General features: G+C 40.0%; 1 protein-coding gene across 2 annotated transcripts in view; it reads left to right on the forward strand.

Annotated features, from left to right (window-relative positions):
* The window catches only part of LOC143361850 (multiple PDZ domain protein), a 183889-nt gene that overhangs the window by 122319 nt on the left and 38355 nt on the right, over positions 1-23215 (forward strand). For both annotated transcript variants that reach the window (XM_076801544.1, XM_076801545.1), the window contains 5 exons: positions 3240-3345; positions 3876-5577; positions 18769-19900; positions 21953-22057; positions 22573-22698. In XM_076801544.1, coding sequence (XP_076657659.1) covers positions 3240-3345; positions 3876-5577; positions 18769-19900; positions 21953-22057; positions 22573-22698 — 3171 coding nt within the window. The remainder of the gene's footprint in view (positions 1-3239; positions 3346-3875; positions 5578-18768; positions 19901-21952; positions 22058-22572; positions 22699-23215) is intronic.

The raw sequence follows: 23215 nt of genomic DNA on the forward strand, positions 1-23215 counted from the left end.
ACTCGTAATCTCGATTTATTTAAAGTCTTTTGCGAATATCTTGGAAACTAAGGCCGAGCGACGGGTGCATGTATAGGGAAAAGTTTCTCAGAATATCGACCTTGACAACATATTTCAAGGGCTAGGTCATCGGAGCTGGGTCCCCTCTTGTAAACATTTACCCCAATCAGTAGTAGTCTTCCGACAAGTGAAACTATTTTTTTATTTGAAATTATACTATTAAGCAGTATATTGAGTTGTCGGTATCCGAAATTTCGGGTTCGGATCGGGAAATTTACTCGGGATCGGATAGGGATCCCGAAAATTTAAGCTGCGGTGTCGGGTACCCGACGGTATGCAATATTGGGGTATCCGAAGCTGCAGTCGAATGGAGTCAAGTTTGAGGATCCCAAAAATTTGTGATCACACATGCATGATGCTTTTTCATTACCTTCCAATCTAATTTTTCATTTTAACTTTTAAATTTAGCATTTTGCCCGACTCAACACGACCCGACCGCAGCCCGACCCGACCCGACTCGAAGCTCGGGTTCCCGTGCGCCCCTACATCTTTCATTTTCAATTAATGCGCACAATGCAAATTGAAAGTAAATATTCAGTGATTAAGTAATAGGAAGCTTGTTTATGTATGTTCATGTTATTTAAAAATATTAAAAATATTGTTTTTTGAGAAATTCAAAATCTGCAATACCTTTTACATTTTTCAAAATTGACTAGTGATTATCCACGAAGACATTTCGGCTCTCCACTTTCCGCCACCTTGAAGAACGGAACACGCACTTATAGGATTTGTACAACCACTATGAGCACTAAAAAAAAAGGAAAAAGTCCACGAAAAAGTATTTGCAATAATTAGTAACGAGAATGGTCGATGTCCTGCGAGATATTATTGTCTCGATCGGAAGCCGAATATTTTTGGGACACACCATGACTGTTTCTTTGTCAGATTTTGCCGGTAATCGTTTCCGGTACTTGGTAAATTTTTACATCAAAGGATGTATTTGATCAATAGGTAAGTTTTCAAGTTCGTTCCGAGCTGAACGATACATCGGTCGATGTAGCGGGAGACTTTATTGCGAGGATCTCCGACGATGCAGTATACAGGGTGTTAAAGAAGAAAGAATACTGTGACCGTGACTTCTTGTTGTTGGTTTTTTTTAACGTATGCAATTTACGCTCGTGAAAATTATGCGGAGTTATTTTGCAAGGCGCTCTCTTTGATGTGCAGCCTTTCGAGAGTTTTTGGTGATCGATGTAGCTTTCTTATAGTTAAGTCTACTTTAATGCGAGAACGTGTGTTAGACCGACGACTTTTGATTCGTCGTTGAGTATACTAGACGTGTAAAGATTGAACAGGATCGAAGCATTTGGAATGGAAAGGTGAGGATGCACAATTAAGACATGTACGAATCGTGGAACGCTTGTTGTCTAATGAAAATAACGCTTACTTATTTTGTATACGCGAACTATCGGTTCCCGTCAAGACAAAGGTATTTCTACGAGAATCAAACCGTAAATCATAGACGAAACATTGAAAATTCCATTAGACTACCTTCTCAGTAGATAACATGCATTGCTGAACCTGTTCTCTTTCAATTCCACCCCCCAGTAATTTTTCAGGTTTTCGAATTTGTGTGTTCTGAAATGTTTAGATTGCCAAATACTTCAACTTTTAAGCTTTTCTAATATACGAATTTTTGAATGCTTATATTTTCGATTTTTTCGATGTTCAACTTTTCCAGTATTCATATTATCTCGAATATTTAAATTTCGAAGCGTTGAAAGTTTTCCATTTTTAATATCTTCAACCTCCGCAACGTATTCAATTTTCCATTTTTTAGAGCATCAAGAAATTCAAAGAAATTTTCAAATTTCTTGATGTTCATCTGTTTCAGTGTTTATATTAACAGGCTTCCAAATTTTTTTTTGAAGAAACGTTCCATCGTTGGAGTGTTCATCTTTTCCAGTACATATCAATATTATCAGATTTTTAGATCTCTAAATTCTCAAGCATTTTTATAAACAATTTTCATGTTATGTCGATTATTGCAATAAAAAAAACATTAGTAATTAAAAGAAACATTTTCGCAGGAATTACATGTGTTTACGTTATAAAGGAGTATTGCTTTTAACGTGTTGTACCTCTTACCGACTTAGATGTTCAAAGTGACAATTAGCTACTCGAACGCGTCGACATTTTAATCCATCGAATTAATTATGTAGATATTATTGTTTGTCGCTAGAGGAGGAGACAGCGTGTAAGGTATTTTTGAATGCTTTGGCAGTATACATTGGTGATTAAGCAAATTACCATACCTCCCAGCGTGCACAATGTATAATCGTTTGTATCGCCACCCATGTTAAGTACATGGTCATTTTTCTACTTTGTGGTTAATCGGTAAAGCGTTGGTTCTCATTTGATGGAGTTCGTTGAAAAATTAAACACTTCTTGAAGTAACTGACAGAACTTATACAGTAAAAATCGATCGATCTTCTTGATAGGAAAAAAGAAGACCTGTACAAATGAAAATGATATATTGAATATAACAATGTAAATATTAGTCGTCCATTATTTCATAAATGTTTTGAAATGATTGCTTCGTACGTATATTTACATACACTCTATGTATCATTTGAAACTGTGTGTATTCTAATTTTCGATTATACTCGTTTCTATTCCTCTCGTTCGAATAGAGCTGCTGCTAATGATTATTCTCTAAATCGAACAGATTTATTAACAGTATTATTTGCACGAAACTCTGTATGTTAATTGTATGTCTGATCATTGGCGGACCATTTCCCCTTTGTCACTTTTTTTTCGACCGACTGAAGGTAATTATAGAACTACAGAACTACAATTACAGAATTACAGAACTCGGTGTATTACCGGTGTATTAACTCGGAGATTTTCTTTTTGTGCAAAACACTTTTTTTGACGTCGGGCAAGGTTTGTCGTTAGTCAAACTCTATTGATGCTAAGCGCGAGACCGTATCATTAGCAGCATCTCTGTCTTCGAATCTGTCACTACGCCAGAAAAAGTTACGCTTCGAGTAAACGATTGCATCTTCGATAAAAAGGAAAAGAAAGAAAAAGTAGCATACTTTGAGACCGCTTCTCTTTCCCGCGTAAATCGCTCTACCTTTCTCCACTGCCACAGAGACGGTGTGCTTGACGATGAGATTAATTGCCTGATTTCTCTCGATTTTGTTTGTATGTCCCGATGGCCGATCACACGGTAGAGGGTGCCGCCGATTTGTCCCGTAAGACGCAGCAAAAGCTTCCCGAACGAAAGCGAAACGACAGATCACGCAGCCGAGCTCGAGGACTTCCTCTCTTCCAGATCAGGTACTATCCCAATTTTCACTGATTCCCCAAATCTGCTTTTGTTCCCCAAATTCCCCAAATTTCATCCAGCAGAATTTAGTTTTTAATTTTATTATTCCGTATACCTATTGTTTCTATATGTTTTGTATATTTTTTGTATATTTTCTGTGTACGTTTTGTATATTTTACGTATGTCGTTTCTGTATAACTTTTACTCTAATGCGTACCGCCCATATTGTACTTGTAGTCTATCGTATTACGAGATCTATAGGGTCTCGTCCGAGAAGCGATTTCCGGTACCTCAAGTTCTCCTTCCAAGATATCTTTTCCACTTTTATAAATTTGACTACTAGGATGAATATGAAATTCATTTTTCTTTACTGTACCAATAAATGATTAACTTAAGTTTGTGAAACATATCTTTGAATAAAAATTGCGCCCCATATTTTCATTTTATCATAGTTATTGCTTAAGTTATCGACATTGCCCCATTCTCCTCTGCACAAAACTTTCAAAACCGTTTCTGACGATTCTCGACTCGCCGATCTCAGGTGTAACAGAGCTGTCCATGGACAAACCAGAATCAGACGACGAGGATGAGGAAAACTGGAAGGACGCATCGCCTATAACGCCAACCATAAGTCCCACGGAGCAACGTCGAGTGCTTCCTCAAGAGCAGAAGCCGTTGAGAACAGTAGAAGTTGACGTCCACGAATTCTACCCGGCAAGCAGCAATTCGTTAGAGGACGTGATCATCGCGGACATAAGTCCAACTTCCCTGGACATGAAAATAGCGGTTAGATACACCCACGACGTGACAACAGGGGTGGAGAAGGTAGCCCCGAAAGTGAAATTAAAGAAAGAACCATCGGACGATAAACCATCAACAGACCAACAACCGGAATCGGAACCACCAGCCCAGAAGCCGCTTCTTCAGGAAAGAAGGAGAGAGTTGAGACGCATGGACTCGATCGAGAGGATGTCTTTGTCGAAGGAGTCGCTGAAGCACGAGGATTCGGAGAAGTTCACGAAGAAGAAGATCGTCAAGAGGCAGAGCACCGAATCCGACGACATAACCGCGACGATCAAGATCGATGAACTCGAGGAAGGCGCTGAAGCCTACAGAAGGGTCTCAGATACGATTACGCTGGAAGATTCAAAGAAGAAGAGTCCAGAGAACGCGTCCAGATCGAAGGAGCATAGAAAGATGCAGAAGGAGCAAGAGTGTATCGAAAGGGTCACGGAGTTTCTGACCAGGCACAACACTTTGACCTACTCGGATCACTACAATCAAGATGTCGTCATCCAGGAGCAACGAGTACGTCCATCCAGCTTGAACGAGTTGGAGAAAGCGCGTCCAGCCGAGGGAGTCGAGGACAGAAGCAGCCAACGAGCGGAGGACCTGAAGAGTACCCCCGAAGAGTCGACGAAGACGCCATCCACAGTGGTGTCCGAGAGACCTTCGACCACCGAGCGACTTCCGGTGAGCGTTGCCGAGCCGAAGAGCATTCTAACTCCCGAAACAGAGGGGCCGCCGAAGCGTAGAAGTTCGATGAGGAAGAGGACGTTCTCTAGGGAGTCCTCCAGGGAGTCCCTCCTGGACGAGACGAAGAAGGAGGTGAGAATACAAGAGAACGTCGAGGAGATCTTCTTCGAGGAGCCCAGCGAGATCTCCAGCGTACTGCCGGAGGTGCAGCTGGTCAAGGCGAGGATCATCACCGCTGAAGAAGCAGCGGCTAGCAGAGTCGAAGAGGCCGTGGCCAGAGTAGAGGTGCACTCGCCGCCGAAGGTGGTCGTCCTCGCGGACTCCGTCAGGGTGAGGAGCGGACGAGTCCCTTCGCCGGAGACTGTGGACACGTCGCACCTGCAGTTGGTCAACCTGGCGAAGTCCACCTCGGAGAACACGCTGGTGGATACCACGGAGGAGGAGAACAAGGTGTCCGAGAGGAATATCAAGACGGAGATCTTGCTGGATTTGTCCAAAGTCCACGACGATAGGGAAGAGATGGGCACACCGGTGGAGAGAGAGAGGAAAGAGAGGAAACTGAGCAGGACTGGCAGCGAGGGTTCGAAGAAGGGAGGGTTGAGGAGTCAGGCGAGGCCCAAGGACCGAGATGGATTTAAGATTGGAAGCCTGGCGCAACCGGATCAGCCTGAATTCACGGTTCTGCTTGAAAGCGGCGTAGCGGTGTACCCTCACGAGCAGAAGGACAGCAGGCTTCTCGAGGATGCTGCGGAGAGGATCGCTAAGAGGTGAGTAAGAACAGTGGGGCCACCTTCGAAACGACTGGTTTGTTCAATTCTAGGAAATTCGTGGCAGTTTTCCAGATATCCTTTAGCTACCGGAGACATATTGATAGATTCCTTAATAACTACACTGTATTCGAAAGAAGTTTAATAATCTTCATTTAAGTGATAATTTCTGAAAAGGATCTGCATTACATTACTCAAGACTTTACTGCTCTACGAATGAAATTGCTACGGCTACCGAACAATGTATGACCCTCGATTATTTCTTTCTGATTTCGAAGGGCCTGGCTACCGATAGAAAGTCTTAATGTATCGCAATAAAAATGTATTAAAAAATTCTGTCGGACATACCGAACTGATGTGGTTGAACTTTCAATTACGATTATTGCTTCACTATTTTTATACACTACTCAACTGTTACGATTTTTTTTACACTCAAAGTCATGTAAAGGTCATAGTTAGAGTGCGGATTTTTATGCAAAATAAAAATTGTCTGCGTTTAGTACAAGACACAGGCATTACATATGCATTTATTTCTGTTCACAATCTTTTTAATAAGTCGAAAATGATACAACGGTCTTTTTGAATTTTCGAAATATTTTCACTGCTCTGAATTTGATTTACTCATTTTTCTCATAAACGTACAAAATCCACAGTCTAGTAATTAAACATCACCAAATGTTTTTGGCCTTTCGGCATTTCGGTCTTTTTCAAAATGTTTTCATTTCTGACGTTGTATGACCTTGAGGGTCATTGTGTCACATTCGAACGAATTTATCTTGACACACGCTTTCATATGGTATAAAAGAAGTTACATAGCATTCCATTTAAAAAATTGCAGGTCACCTTCATGTCTAAAAAAATAACGCAAACGTAAAAACATTACATACAACAAACAGTATTACTTTCTCTTCGTTCATTTTTTTCTAATATTTATTATGTGCAAGAAAAACGCTAGCTAGTGATAACGGTTAAATGGTAAAACGGTAAAACGCTAGCTAGTGATAACGGTTAAATGGCCTCATATAAACGGTTAAATGAGCTCAGTTGTATGTTCATCGTTGCATATAATGAAATGTTGACTTTTAGAACAATAAATTCTATTTGTATTAGAACAATTGAAGGAAGCGTAGGAAAACTTGATCTGCAAAAGGGGTGAATTTGGTTAGCAAGAAGATGAACATGATCTGCTAGTGAATTTCAAGTGCAAATCAATGGCCGCGAATATATCGTTAAAAATAACGGACGCGGCTGTTTTGCACGAACTGTAGAAGTAGTCGATATAGATCCGAATTCCCATGTTGCTCATAACTCGATCTAAATTATCCTGGAAAGGGCTTCAAATGCCGATTAATGAAGAACGTGATTTTCTGTGCAGCCGGCTGGCTGGATTACACGAGTGGCCGTAGAAACCCCGCGAAATGCGCACAATTGGTTGGAAATCTAGGTCGCCTGGAATATCACAGAGTGTTTCGCGACCCGAAAATTCTATAGCCGTCGCGCGCCCCTTTCTCTTTTTCGCGTTGCCGATCATTCAAACGAAAATAGGCCCCCGGTAATCAATTATATTTTTCCTTCCGGCTTCGAACCGTCTTGAACCTCGTTTCCCTCCGCTTCCCTCTGCTCCGGTTTTGCTTCTCGCTGCCGAACGATATAGTTCGCGTTCACTGTGTTCACGTTTACGCCGATGGAACACGAGCCAGACTATTCCGACGTTTGCCTCACATTGCTGTCAAATGTACGCTACTTCGCCGCCTGCCCGACCATAATCATCGTGGAACAATAAACCGGACGAATACGACCTGCAAAGTGAATATCAGACGTTCGACCACACTCGAACATTCTTTATTCGTTCGTTAACATGATTTATTTTGTGTATTCTATTCATATTGTACCGTTCATTTTACCCACGTGGTTAATCTATTTGTTTATTTATCGCTTTTACATCGTTTTTGTAGCGTTACCTCTTTACTTTCTTCATTCTATGTATGCTATTTATTGTATTTACTTGCCTGTATGCGGTAACCCAATTAATTCTGTCCGTTGTATGCACGTTGTTTATTTATTAATTCATTCCTTGTATTTTCGAAATATTTTTTTTTCATATACCTTACTTTCCTTTCCTTAATTTCATTTATTCTACTCACGATATTTGTTCGTTTATCCAAGTTCGTGTAGCTGGTCTATTTATTTTATCTATTATACGCACGATATTTATTCATGTACCTTACTTTAGCAAGTTAGTCTATTTATCTTATTTATTCTATTCTTTTCTTTCCTTAATTTCATCTATTCTACTCGCGGTATTTCTTTATGTAATTGATCTATTTATTTTATTTATTCTACGCACGACATTTGTTCATGTATCTGACTTCATTTAGCTAGTCTATTTATTTTACCCAATTTATCCAGATTATACATATATTTGCCGTTATCTTTATTCATGTTCTTATAATGATATCTTTTTTCATACATTTTACACACACTCCTTCTCCAACCTCTCCATTCGTTTGATCTACTTATTGTAGCCGTCTATACATTTATTTACTTAATTCTTCATTTTGTTACTTGAACGTCACGTTCTGACACCATAGCAGATCTTTATTGCTTCACAGCACTTGAAACAGCAATCGTTAACGTTTTAAAGCCAGGACGTTATAATTTTATTGCTCGATCGCCGCGCCGTTCCGGCTTCATGCCAATTTTAGTTTAGTGCTCTTTGTGGAGCTTTACGCATCGACGTGGTTACACGTTTGTTAAAAAATTCATAAAAGCCAAACGTTAATAATATTTCATATAGGGTGAGGGACCCAATTACTGTGAGGGTACAATTACCGTGCCTATATCAATTATACCTACTTATTTTTAAAGCATAATGAATATTAAAGGAAAGATACATATATAACATATATATTAACTGATTTTAATGAAAAAATTTAACATCTCTTTTTCAATATTCATTATGCTTTAAAAATAAGTATAATCGATATAGGCACAGTAATTGGTACTCCCACTTACTCTATTTTTATCGTGTTTCCAATTCGTCGAAATCATTTTTGCATGGACTTAAATTCGATTTAACGTCGGTTCCTTTCGATCAATCAATGGAAATATATACTCACGCAAACTTTCGCAGTCTAGTAATAAATATTTAAATTTATGAAATTGTAAGTGACGATGTATTTTTAGAAACTGTGCACGAATCGAACTTGAAAGTCAATGTAACGCGATTAATAGACTGCGGCTCTTTATGCAAATTAAAAGTTCTTCGTCTCAATTGCAAAATAAAAATTGGATACCTTTCTTAAAAGGCTTTTAATAGATTCAAAATAATACTGTTTTGTGCTTCTCCTACCCATTTTTTATAACTGCGTAATATCAGCTGTCTAGCGATTAGGAGCCAAGATCCAAACTTGGAGAGGTCGTTCAGTAAAATATTGAAGGTTACTGCGGATTCATTCTCCTTGGAAGTCTTCGAAATTCTGTGGAGTTACGTAAAATTTCTGACTTGCATATTGTTTCGTAACTGGTGTAATTTCAAAGCGTAGGCGTAGGTTTGAACTATGGTCGACCTATCGTTGCATACGTTGCGTATGGCTTCTCCGGGTTCATTGCACAGTTCGCCCTGGTGATCAGTTTATGTTTACGATTCTAACATTATATGCCTAGAAGCAACGATGCCATTAGATTCTTTGGAAATAAGGAACATCATGACGATTGAAATCGTTTCTGTCGCGACAAAGTGTATATATATATATATCTACACAACAAACAAGTCCAGTATGATTTATTTTATCAAAAGCAAAATTAAAACCGAAAACTAAAATGTTTCATGCTGTATCTTCACAACAACAAATAACAATCAATTTCGCCGATTAAAAGATTCTGTGTCATGAAAGTTAAATTTAAATGAATATTGGCTACCGTAAACGGTAATAGATTATGTCTAGTAAATATTATGACTAGATTGCGGATTTTATGCATTTATGATACAAATGAATAGGAGAAACACGAAACTGCAAAGACACCAGAGAAATGTAAAAATATTTTTGCTTTGTCTTGCTGAAATTATGGAAAGAAAAAATACGTGTTTATGTAAGTTCTGTTTCGTGCAATACAAGATATACCAGGTATCCCTTGAAAGGGTAATTCTTGAGGTGATTTGAAGTAACTTTTTCCTTCGCGAAAGTGTTCTGCACAGATTTGTTAAGGAGTCATTAACGAGAAACACGGACAAATCAGAACGTGGCTACAGCAGACGGATTCCGGCTCTGCCAATACCAACGCCACGCTCTACTGTAGCGGCGCTATGATTGGTCCATGGTTTTCGTTAATAACTCCTTAACAGAGACGCGGCGACATTTTCGCAAAGGAAAATGTTACTTCGACTGAGCTCCGAAATCACACTTTTCAAGAAAGTACATTTTTGCGACACCCTGTATATTTTGCATAAAGGTCCGCAGTTTGTTTATGACATATTTCAGTTTGAAAGATCTCGAAGTCGTTTCGAATAGGATTGCGGCGTTTCTAGTTGACAGTGGACCGAAAGCTTGTTTTTAAAAAGCCGGAGAAAGCATTCTTGAAGAAGTCGATATTCCGTTGGTTGGAAGCATCGATCTGTGGCTACTATCATCCTCCTTTTCTCCCCTTCGTTTTATCATGCACAGTCGAGCGTCAAAAATACACGCAGCCGTACAGCGGGTTCTCGTAAGATGCCCATAGAAACGAATTCACATTCCTCAATGGCTGACCTTTCGTAACTGAATGTTGGAACGAAAGAGTTCGCCTGGTGATTTATGTAAAAACTAAATTCGTCTCGTTTGAATTTTTATTGCTAAACAGCACCGCTATTACAGAATTTGAACATTTGACCTTTTCATTGGGGACGACGAGTTCGAGTTCGTCATTGGGGTTCGCTACTACTTTCCAGAAATTGTTCACTTTTTTCTTAATTCAACGAATAACTATGTCATTTAATTGCGCCATAGTATTCATATTGGTATAAACGATGTTGTACTTAGGTTGACTATGGCAAAATTTTTGTTATCCGAGTTTTACTTGTTTGCATCTTCGTGTGTGTTCATAATTGCAGAGGAACGCAATGAAAAGTTAAACAGCCATACACTCGTAAGAGCCGTTTAAAACTTATTTTCAAATTAGGATTAGTTTACTAAAATTTTCTACACGTATATAATTTATAAAAATTGTATAGAAATCTTAGTTTTACAAAACTCACGTTTTAAATTTTCATCATGAGCTCACATAGAAAAGTTCAAAATTGTCACCTCATTTTTTTCGGCAATTTAAAAAATCTTTTGACACATCATCTGGTAAACTAATTCTTCTAATTCTAGAAAAATTAGAGTCGTTTGGTCTAATATGAAAAAAGTTACTTGTTTTTAAGGAGCGTCGAAATACTTTTATAATTCATTACATATCCAATGGAAGTTCATTTTTCGGTTGAATTAACCCGAACGGTGCACTAGAATTAAGAAGATGGGTGCTATGTATAGGTAGCAGCCAATGCGGGACGTGTTAAGTATACCAATGAATAATACACTACTTTCTATCCAGTTTATCGTGCTAACATATGGTACCGTTCATAAGTGGGGCACCTGTGAATAATCGAAAAGCCATTTTAAAAAAAGAAATCTTTTTTAAGCTATTTACCGTCAACATCCTTCGAAAAATTTAGGGCGGATGTATTATCGGCACGTGTGAAGGTAGGAGTATAAGAAATTTATCATATTATTCGAGTTATTGAATTTATCGTTGTGTGCTCATAATAATAGAAATTCTATTCGCATCGGTTAACTTGTTAATCTTATTCCGTTCTTTCCATGTCCGATTCCTTTAAAATCCAATATTTTGGATTTCGTCAAATACAGTAGTTTGTCCACTTTCGAAATCAAATTGTTCTATTTACAACTTAGTCCCTCGTTATCATTTTCGATCCGAGAAGAGATTTTCCCCGCCCACCGAACAGAAAGTTAGACACGGATTATGTAGATCACAACAATAGTCTATCGGCGGATCCACAACAGTATATGTATACAAACGGTTTTTGTGGGGTTACCGCAGAGCCAACGTCTATCAAAACAATCGATCAATATTAATAACACGGGAAATAACATCCGCTGAGAAATGGGGGTTCCGATGGCCCACGTGTCAACTTATTTCTGAACGATTACGTTGTTATTTTGAACCGTCGACAACGGTCAACACTTAAATGGCATTATTTTCAATACTATTCCACAATCTCTGAAAACTTGAGAGAATTTTAAGTCATCGTCGGTGTAGCGAAGCTTACATAATCAAGGTCACCGATGATTCTACAAAAACTGTTGGTTCTTTCGTGCTAATTAGATAAAAACATTAGAATGTATAGCACTCGCCGTACGGAGTAAAAATGTCTAATCAACACCTCAAAGTTATCCTTCCCTTGTAAAATCAATTTCTGTTATTTATTACTGTCCCATATCATAATTGGTCCTCTTCGTAACACACTGAATTTACATATTGTATACTTCATAGACGTGTCTGAAGATTTGCACTAAAACCTGTGTTTACGTGTACTCCTTGTGTTTGCAACCTTGAACTAATGCAACTATGCAACCTTCAACTTCTCCGTGTCGGAAGTGAAATGTGATCGTGCTAATAAATAATAAAAGTCGATTTTCCAGGAATAGTCGAGTCGGAAAGTAAGTTAACGATTGGTGAATGAAGGCAAATGAATACTGCTAATATATGTTTTACTAACGTATTTGTTTATTTACTTATACATATCACCGATCGTTAACTTACTTTCCGACTGGACTGTACGTTAATTAGACATTTTTTACATCTTCCGGTGGGTACTATAAGGCTTGTAAGCATCGGACCTTTTTCATCCTGTATAATCGATTCACTAAAATGCACATTTTCTTCCGATATCATATGGAACCGCAAACAAGCACAGTGTGCTCTATCTTTTCGTCTCCGGCTTTAAGACCGCGAACAAGTCCCGCACCAGCACCCCGCCTATTTCCGCGAGCGTTCCACCCGGGCGAGAAAAAAATCGAAATTCGCACAGTCAACTGCGGCGCGCTTCGCGAAGCATCGGGTACCAGGCGGAACGTTTATTGCCACTCTCGCGCAGCGACACGCGAGACCGAGCAATCTTTCGCCGGCGCTATCAGCAAGATAAACCGAGTTAGCTTCCCAATCCATTCGTCCTCCAGTGCCCCCTTCTGCCACCATGAGGGGGAGGGGGGCGGGGGTCTTCCGAACCAGTTAACCCCCGGCGGAAGCCTTTGGACCGTATGCAGAGAGCACGGAAACAGGAAGAGAGCAGCTCGAAGCGGATGTCGTCGGGTGCAGGTGAAGACGATGCGCGTTGGAGCGGGTTCCGGAAAGTGGGTTAAAGGAACGGGGGAAACCGAGCGGGCTGGAGAGAAAGAGAGAACAAATCCGAAACAGAAATATCGAGAGCGAGAGGGGCGGGAAACGGCGTCGGCATACCGGAACGGAAGCCGAACAGGAATATAAATATAGAAAAGTGCAGCGGCCGGGAGACGGATAGAAGATAAAAGATAAGGACGAGCGGTAGAGCGAGTTCGAAGAAAGGAGAGCGGGACGCGATGAATCTGATACGAAATGGACGGAGAAACGGATAGATCAAAAAATACCAAGAGAGAAAGAGAGAGAGGGGGGGGGGGGTAGGGGGAGCGAGAGAGGGAAACAGAGAAAAAGGAGAGAAGGATAAACCGGAGACAGAGAACGAAGAGAGGCGTATACCGGCGAGGTAGCCGAGAAAGAATAGGACGGAGCTAGAGGCAAGAAAGGAATAGAGACGGAAAGCTTTGCCGCAACGAAGCTTGCTCGGTACTTACTCCCACACACACAGACAGTTGCAAAGCCTTCGTAACGACTCGTACTCGCGTGGATTCGCGTCACGGCTCCTCTATGTTCGTGTCCCTCTCTGTTCGCGCGTGCATGAGTGTGTGTGTAGCTGTGGCTGTTTCGCGAACGTGTTTGCACCCGCAGGAGAATACTCCAGGAGGTGGTCGGTCGCGATTAGTCGTGATTCGGAGCCGGCATCGGCGGCGTACTCTATCCAGTGATAAAGGGAAAAAGACACATCGACTGCATCGTTTACTCTGTTCCCCCGCGTGTGGATGTCGTGTTTGTGCGTGTCTCTGTTTGTACGATAGCTGGCGAGTACGCGACTGGGTGCACGTGAACGCACCACCGCCACGTTTTCGTGTACACGCGGACCGGAGTGTGTTGTTTATTAGATCAGAGTAAGCCAGTTTGCAGTGACGCACGGTCGCCCAGAGACACGCCAGTGAACACCTTGGCTTCGTAGCGGAACGTGAGAGGTACCTGTCCCTGTTCTTTGCTCTTTTTTTTCTCCCCCGTTTCTTCCACCGATGGACTTTCTTCCTTTCTCGCTTTCCTGCTTTCCTGCTTTCCTGCTTTCTTACGACGCTCGCAATTTTCGCGTGTCGCGAGACTCGCGAGCACCCGTCGAGCTCGCTCGCGATCGTCGACTGTGCATCTTGGTTTTTCGATTGATCTTCGCTGTGCCAGGTTCATCCGATGGGTTCGTTTACGAGCGATTGTCGTAGTAGACGATCGTGGTTTTCGATCGTTTGGATCGCAGAGAAAAATTGTTGCGAGCGTGATCGTGGAGGACGATCGAGATCCACGGTAGTCGAATGCTGTGCGCCAACCCTTTGCGTACGCGACTCGCTTTAATTTCCGAATTTGCACTTCGAGTGCTACGTCGGTGTCTGGGTTGTGAATTTATTTCTTGTCGGTGATTTCAGCAAGTCGCAAGAGATGCGTTGATATCCTTAAAGTCTTTTAATCTTTCCACTGTTTGAAATTGCAGCCACTTTTCCTATAAACGTATAAAATCCGCAGTCTAGTCATATGTAACCGACACAGTACTTTTTACCAAACTTGAAAATCAATTTTTACTGTAATCTGTTGAACAGACCGTATTTTTTCCGAATGTTCACGGTGTGAGAGTGTTGCGAACAAACAATGTTATTAACCCCTTGCACTACTATTTATTTTACGGTTGCAGTGGTTAGACGTTCTTTGTAAAGTTCATAATTTCCTACAAGAAGAAGAAGAAAACTTTAAACACGCATAACTTTTGAATCAATGAATTCCGCGCCTTAAAACTTCGATTTTTGGCATCCTCTCTTCAAGATGTACAGGATTATATATATAGTAAAAAGTTAAAAATTTCTGGGTTACCAAGGTGAAGTTTAACCAAAATGTCTATTGTGTACCTACATATGTGTTCTCCCAATGACTCTATACGAAAAACAAGAAAATAAAATTTTATTTCGGTTAAAAAAAAATGAATAACATACATGTTTATTAGACCATGCTCAGAATCCTCATCACGAGTTTGACTCGATGCTATAGTACAAGGGGTTAAGTAAGTTGTTTTGAGTGTGTGTTATAGTGATAAAAATTAGTGATAAAAATTAAGTTGTTCTTCTTGGATCGCAGTGTGTTTTGATTCTTTCAAATTTATTATCTCTCTTATTGTTTTGTATTCGTTTTGCGCAAGAGTTGCTTCCGAAATTTCGAGTTAACGTCAGTGACGGGTTTAACGGTAAGCGGACTAAGCGGCAGCGTGGGACCCCCTTCCTTTTTTGTTAGTAAGTTTATGCGAGTTTCTTGCAACTTCTACTTGTAACTTGAGTTTGGGGGCCCCAAAATTTTTACCGCTTGGAGCCTCCATTTGACTCGAGCCGCCACTGATTAACGTCTGCACACGTTGTTTCGCTTTCAGTATCACTTTTCTGTTGGGAGTAATGAATGATTTTTGTTGGGTGTAACGAACAATTTAAGAAGAAGTTGATTCGTCGTTTTAACCTTTTAATTGAGTGAACGTTTAAGGAGACGTAAAATAAGACTAATAAAATTTACGCAATCAAAGTTTTACCACAATCAACATAACTAATATGAATATTGTGACGCAATAAGGTGATTATTATTTGATATAGTCATTTGAACCAAGAAGGAAATGAAAAACTTTCACCAGGTGATAACAAATACAAATGACAAGTTAAATCATCATCCCCTTCTAAAATGTTAAAAGTAATTTCGTTTTAATCGAATTTATTTATTCGTTTCTAGTAACTTTATACTTTTCTGAATTTTGTTTCTTTTTTCGTTTGAGAAACTTTAGCTTCGATATTTTTGTAGATTCTCTTAACTTTTGTATTGTCCGTTGTGCTATGAAAAGCTGTACATCCTTTTTCCTATCTGTATTTTTTTCTTTTTTTTTTTTTTTTTGTTAATTTATTTAAGGTCGCATCAACATCTCAGGTTATTAGCGGCCGCATTCCATTACATTACACTACATATGATTATAAATATGTATTTTCTTTTTCGAATAGAGTAGATATTTTCATAGACTTTACGGATTTGATACTTCTAAGCTGCCGTGTATTGTCATCGGCGATTCTCATTATTTTTCCTCGACTTGTGTTCCTGTTTATCTTGTTTACATATTTTTTGTTTCCGAGTAGAATGAACATTTGCATAGGGAGTTTAGGTTTGATATAGTATTGGAAAATGGGATCGATGCGGATGATGATTGGATAACGGAAAGCCGCAGGAGAACCTTCAAGAGAGTTCTTCCGGTTCTCGGATGTGCTTTGCGGTTGAATTTGTCGTTCGGTTTAGTGGATTAGGACACGTTGAAATTACGTCTGTTTCGTTCATAATCTACTTACATTTCTTAACATCCGAGCATAAACACATTTGAGACTAAGAATTATTTCTTCATATTTTATTCTATTTTTAGTCAGATTATCACTAAAATATCGCAAATTTCAATATCGAATTCAATAATATTATACACTTTATTGAAACTTATTTTCACCTGGACCGATATTTTATTTAAAAATTTTTACAAGCGAAAATAAAACTAGAATACATATCGGTTTGTCTCGTTACAAATAATACAAAATACATTGGTGGGAAATAATACTGCTAAACATGTTAAGTTAAATAATTCTATTAATAGTAAAAAGCCATCAGTATAGGAAATCCGCTATAATTACACTGTAGATTTTGTGTGTGTTCAGCTACATTTTTAATCTCATAAAATTCAAGGTAGTAAATCGTTTGAGAAACTTTAACTAGATTTTGATCATTTTTGGAATTGAACATCTAGTACAATCTTAAAAATTTTATTTTCATTTCGATTTCTGGAAATAATTGATCTGCAAAAATGTAATTGTAATTAGATGAAACAATGGTATTCTCTGTCAACGAAAAGCGTATAAAAATATATAAACAAATAATATAAATTAGGGGATTTGCGTTAACACTTCTGCGTTTATGCAAAATAGGAATTAAAAAAATTTTTTTCGGTCGTCAGAAATTCAAGTCACAAGAAAATCTTCTTTGAATAATTTCAGTAAAGATGCTGCTATTACGTTCTGAAATTGTCCTGTCTTCACAGTTTTGTGTTTCGGTCATCCATTTCTGCCGCAAATGCCTAGAATCCTCAGTCTGGTTATCATCTGTATTATCAGCTACATCAGCATTATCATAGAGCGGTGAACAGTTATTATGAAAATCATGCTGCACGCAAACAACACAAGTGTCCATCGCATTAACTGCTCCTATTCATGTGAGGCGGCTGCTCGAAGTCCTAGGAAGACGTTGTGACGAAGAATTATAAATATGTGATGAGTTGCTATTGTCGCCGATTTATTACACAATACGATGATCTGACAATGGTCGGCTGTATATTTGTGAAGCAAACCGAAAGCCTGTAGGTTTCGCGTTCGTCGTTTTAAATTTAGAACATTCGCTTGTAACGCTATTAATTTACGTTCTCAGAAGTCGGTGAGAAAATTGTATTACGAACATGTACTGTACATTAGCGGTAATGATGATCATTATAGCGATAACGATGTTTCAATTACCACGGTAATGGTATACTAACCGTAGCACGTTCACTATCGCAACCGAGTCGGTTACAACAACACCGAGATAACAAATAAATGAATGATAAAACATCAAATTATTTTAAAGAAATGCGTAACACCACACAGACAAAAAGAAATCAATTGTCTGTAAAAACAGTAAATGGATGAATTTTTACCTGATAACCAAGCTTATGATGCGTGGAAATAACGACGCCAATTAAAAGCACAAATGTAATCGAACGTTTTTTATTTAGCAACACGAAACATTTTATCTTCTAAAGTTTAAAGAAATAACACAAGTGAAATGTAAAAGTCGTATTTAGTATTGAATTTGTTTATTTATGCATTTACTGGATGAAAGCTTAGTTGTCTAGGATTAAAATTAGTGGTCCCTAGGATAAGGGACCTAATTACTGTGACGGGGCCAATTACTGTGCCTATATTAATTATACTTATTTTTAAAGCATAATGAGTATTAAAATAGAAATATGTAACATATATATATATGTATATAATGAAAAAATGTAATATCTCTTTTTTAATATTCATTATGCTTTACAAAGAAGAATAATTAATATAGACACAGTAATTGGGCCCCTTACGCTAGTTATCTAAAGTTAAAATTAGCGGTCAGTATTTCGCTTATAATAAATCAATCCAGATCTTAATCCGTGTAGCAGTGAATACACGGGTACCTGTGTATTTGAACGCATTACTTACCGGCGACTATTTAATAGATTTCAAGTGTTTATGATTCGCACTTGAATATTTCGTAAAAAATGATTCAAGGGCAATTTTAGTCACGAACGTACAATCTATCTTCACCTTGTTGATATAGAACAACCATCGAGGATTTATAATATATCATGAAAATCTCTTTTTGATTGCTGTCGAATCATTTTGTCTAATTGTGCGCCGTCGACAAATTCCTCCAACGTCTAACAGCCGTTCCATCGAATTCCGTGTCTGTTAACGTCGCGCACGAACTCACGGAACCATAACGTCCCCGCAATTAATGGGTCACCGCGGAAGACCTTTCCATTCGCCGCTTTAGCGGATTCAGTTTAAACGTTCCCCGGGACTAAGAAGCCCTCGGTGCCGCTCATTAAGACCGAACCGACTTCGTTTCATTAAAACCCTCCCCCGTCGCGCGCCGGATCGGGTCGGTCGCCGCGATTTTTTCCTCGTTACATTTTCTAAACGCTGGCCCTCGGGTTTCCCCGTTTCTTTCTGTTCCATGAAGCCCGGAGGAGCCTGGAAAAAGCGTCGGTCCGCGGCAACCGAACAAGAAGGTCGAGGAGGTCGAACATCCCTCAAGGTGGATCCTTGAGCCTGTCGAGAAGCAGTGGTTAGACGACCGCGGCGATTCCGTAGGACGAGTCGAGTCCCAGGATTACGACCGAACCCTCTGGCAGCAGAAGCGACCGCTGCTGGAGGAAGTCGCTGCGAAATCGGAGGAGGACACTCTAATCAGCAAGGAGCACTCCCTCGAGTACCAGAGCCAGACTTTAGAGAGCCAGTCGGATCATCTGTTGCACGGATCTCTCGCGACCTCGTTCGAGGATCTGCTGCGAACAGCGCCGCCGACGGTTGAGAGCTGGCCGTTGCCGAGCAAAGGCGTCGAAGAGGTAGAGCTCAGCTTCAAGGAGACCCAGTACTCGCCGAAGGAGAAGCAAGACGCGGCGACACAAACCGAGCAGGAGACCAAGAGCACACAGTGCAGTCCCGAGCAGAGTGTCAGCCCGTCGGAGATCTCCAAGGACAGTCCTCTGCGCAGGTACTACTACCAGAGTCCTAGAAGAGAGGTCGAGACACAGACCCAGGGCGAGAACAAGAGCGTCCAGTGCTCCTTGGACGATCTAGGCAGCTTGTCGAGGACCCCCGACCCGGAGGACAGCTTCGACAGCCCGTCCAGGTCCGAGAAGAGCCAGGTCAAGGAGTCGAAGAGCGTACAGTGCATTCCCGAGGACATCTCGACCAGTCCTGCCAAGCCAGACAAACAGTCGCCTAGTCAGGACAAGTCCTCGAGGAGTCCGAGGAGAGAGGTCGAGGTCCAGACTTATCAGGAGTCGAAAGCGGTCCAGTGCAGCGATGACGAGATTCTAGAGGCCGAGTGCGTCGGAGGAGGGTACCGAACCAGATTCCAAAGCAGACCGTCCAGCTACGGGTCGCAGAAGTCCGAGAGCTCGGTGTCGTCAGGATCGTGCACCAAGGTTCCAACGGTCGCGTTCGTCGACGAACCGGTCGACATGACGGTCACGCAACGGGATCACGACGGAAACGTCGGCTGGTCGAAGCACTGGGGACCAGAGAGGCTGGTCGAGATCTACAGGGAGCCAAAAACCAGTTTGGGTCTGAGCATCGTCGGCGGGAAGGTGCGTAACGCAACACGGCTAACTTCGCCTGGTTAACAATAAGAGTCGCGCTTCGCGATGCGTGAGCTTCTTTGATGTCCTAGCTATTCGCTACTAGATGAATAACCTTGCTTCTGTATGACCATACGAATGACACGTTAATTTTTTTATGAAAATTGGAAAACTAGTACAACAGAATAACATTATACAGGCCGATCACGGCTAATTACTGATAAACTATTTGGTACCGGAAAATATGGTTGCAACGAAAGTTTTATGGTTTCAAGAGTTTCATAAAATAATTGGTTCTCTTCTACTCTACTTTTTTATCTATTATTAGAATGTAATTACAGATCAATAGATTTTTACAGAAGCGATAGTTAAATTGAATCTTTTGCATTTTTTGTTTTTCTAATTTGTTACTCTATATTATTGGAATTTGAATCGAGTCATTTTAACGAAGAGTTGTAGCGAGCAATATTTATATAAGAGAATTGTTAACAATTTCAATAATTGCATTCGCGTCTGTATCACTGTTAACATTTACATTTATTAAAGTAAAGTAATCTTTCTAAATATATATAAAATATTTCATATTTAAAACGAATTTCAGTACAAATTTGGCACAAGGAAATTATCGAACTTCATTTACATTTCTTGAACACTCGAATATATTTCTACCAACAATTACCGAACGTAGTTCTTCAAAATTCATTAACTATGCGCGTCTAACTGCGTCGAGCTCTGAACTGTTGATGGTTCAATGTTGATGGCATTGCTTGATAATTTCAGTCGAGCGATATACGCTATCCATGACGTACAAAGTTGCGCTGGTATAAGTGCATTAATGTGCCGAATGGCTTCAAGACACGCAAGACATCTGTGTAACTCCGCAACGTAACAGAATTGTCGCTATTAATTCTTCCGCTTCGATGATGCATCAAAAAATTATATTCGACGTGCAGAACCGTACGAATTTCCATCTCGATGATCACATAATAGGTCCCATTATTTAACCAATTGTTTTCCTATACAGTTGGCATAGACCTTCTTGATAGAAATGCTTAGCTTCTTTTATTGAAGCTTGTCTAATGGCAAAGTGGGCTCTTGTGAATAAAAATGCGACGACTTTCGGGTCCACAATCTCAATTCTTTTGAAAATTTATATTTTCAACAAATAACATAACCGGAGAGCTATGGCCTTGTCAGAACCGGATAAGGAGATCAAAAGTGCCCCTAAAGCAATTTGAATTTGCAGTGGGCCATTCGATAGCTTATCCAAAGAAAATTTCAAAATTTCAAAACCCAAAGAAAACTTTAATTTTCGAAGATCAAGGTCATTTCAAGGTCATGTTATTATATATATCTGGATGTACTTTTCGATCAGTTACACGATGCAATAAAAAAATCTAGTTAAGTATCAAAAAACACCGATGACCTTGATAACACCGAAAAAAATGTCTTTCGGAAAAAAATATTTTTGTCAGATATTTGGTCCACTGACACCGTGCACATTACGTAACAAATATTTTTTGCATTACAATAACCTGAAGAGATATTTAGGTGGCTTTACTTAAACGGACCACCCTGTATATCGACATCGGGAGCAGTAATGGGGTGACAAAGAAAATCAGGTTTTTCCGTAATTTCTTTTATCCCCTTCAAATGAAAATTCTGAAAAAAATTCATAGGTGTGTATTCTAATACCTCAAATATGCTAGATTTTTTTCAAAATTTTCAATTGAAGACGATAAGAGAAATTACGGAGAAACCTGAATTTCTTTGTCACCCCATCATTACCCCTCATGTCGACATATAGGGTTGAAAATTGCCACAAATTATTTTCTTTGGATAACCTATCGAATGGCCTATTGCACCTTCAATTTGGTTTAGGGGCACTTTTGATCTCGTTATCCAGCTGTATCCTTTCTTTCTGCCAAATCAAAAAGGTCAAAGTTCACCTTGCTTCTCCCAGGTGTGCGAGACTCTTTCAGGAAAAATATCACGCCGAGCCCGCTGTCGCATTGACAAATCTGCCATATCTGTTACACTAAATTGAAATCTGTGTTCCAGGTCGATCTGCACAATGGCAGTTCTAGTAAATCTCAGAACATATCTGGGATCTTCATAAAGAATGTTTTACCGAACAGTCCGGCTGGGAGGACCGGCGAGTTGAAGGTAACCCATTGTTCCTCTTTTTCCTTTCGCGTTCAATAATATTAGGTAACCAAGAAAGTTCGTGACGCTTCAATCGATAGAGATAATAGACACCCTCGGCTTCTATTACCCTTTTCCATCGGTTTGAAAACAATTGTACCTCCTTTTTATAATACAATAGTTTTTGCTTCCAATATCGAGACAGCGTTTCGACTCGTTCGGTTAATGATTAACGAATGTTGATGAATGTTGATTAAGTTGTCCGTTTTTATCTAACTTCCGTTTCGTAGAATCGATCCAGACAATGTGTCCTAATAATTTGCATTTCCGTGAAAAATGGCTAGGCGAAATATGTTATTATGATCATTGTGATTGAACTTTTCAAGTTAAACGTTAGCGGTCACACGATCTTGGTTACCCGATAAATAACGATTGACTTGGACGGAGTTGGGGGTGGACAAGCGTTTCTTAGAAAAGATCGACGACAATGGGAGAGTATCACACGCGTGTCTCTCTGTTCGTGCATTTGCTTGCAGGTCGGGGACCGGATAATCGAGGTTGATGGCGTGGACCTGCGACACAGCACGCACGAGCGGGCGGTTGAGGTGATACAAGCCTCCGGAAATCCCGTCTGTCTTCTCGTCCAATCTCTGGTGCACCTGGTGAGACCTCGCCACGACCAGGAATATCGATGTGATCCCATCCCCTCTCCCAACCATCATTTTTTCGCATTTCCATCTTATTGTTGCTGAACAAGTCGCACATTCGCCTCCTCGCACTGATCGATAGTCTGCAACCGGGTGCGGAACGAGCGGAACAACTAGAAAACGTGCTTGGTACCGAACACAACTAATTTTCTCATACATCTTAAATGGTACGAGCAGGCAAAAGTAATTTTTAGTTAAGAATTGTTTCAGATACTATTAAAACAACTACGAGGCGCGAGTTTTCTCTTTAAACATGAGACCCACCGGACGAGTCAAATGCTTCAGATTTGTTTTTGCAATGACGGAAATAATGCTCTTCCAAAAAGTTTTTAAATAAACTTCAGCGATGTCTCGAAGGAGACACTCAAGTCCAAAAGGTTATATTGTTCGACATATGTGCAGTATAGTATCAAAACTGGCTCTACCCGAAGCATTTTTAAGATATTGTATATGAATTTCAGGCTTTCGATAT

The sequence above is a fragment of the Halictus rubicundus genome, chromosome 15 (genome assembly GCF_050948215.1).
Source record: "Halictus rubicundus isolate RS-2024b chromosome 15, iyHalRubi1_principal, whole genome shotgun sequence".
In the NCBI taxonomy this organism is placed as follows: Eukaryota; Metazoa; Arthropoda; class Insecta; order Hymenoptera; family Halictidae; genus Halictus; species Halictus rubicundus.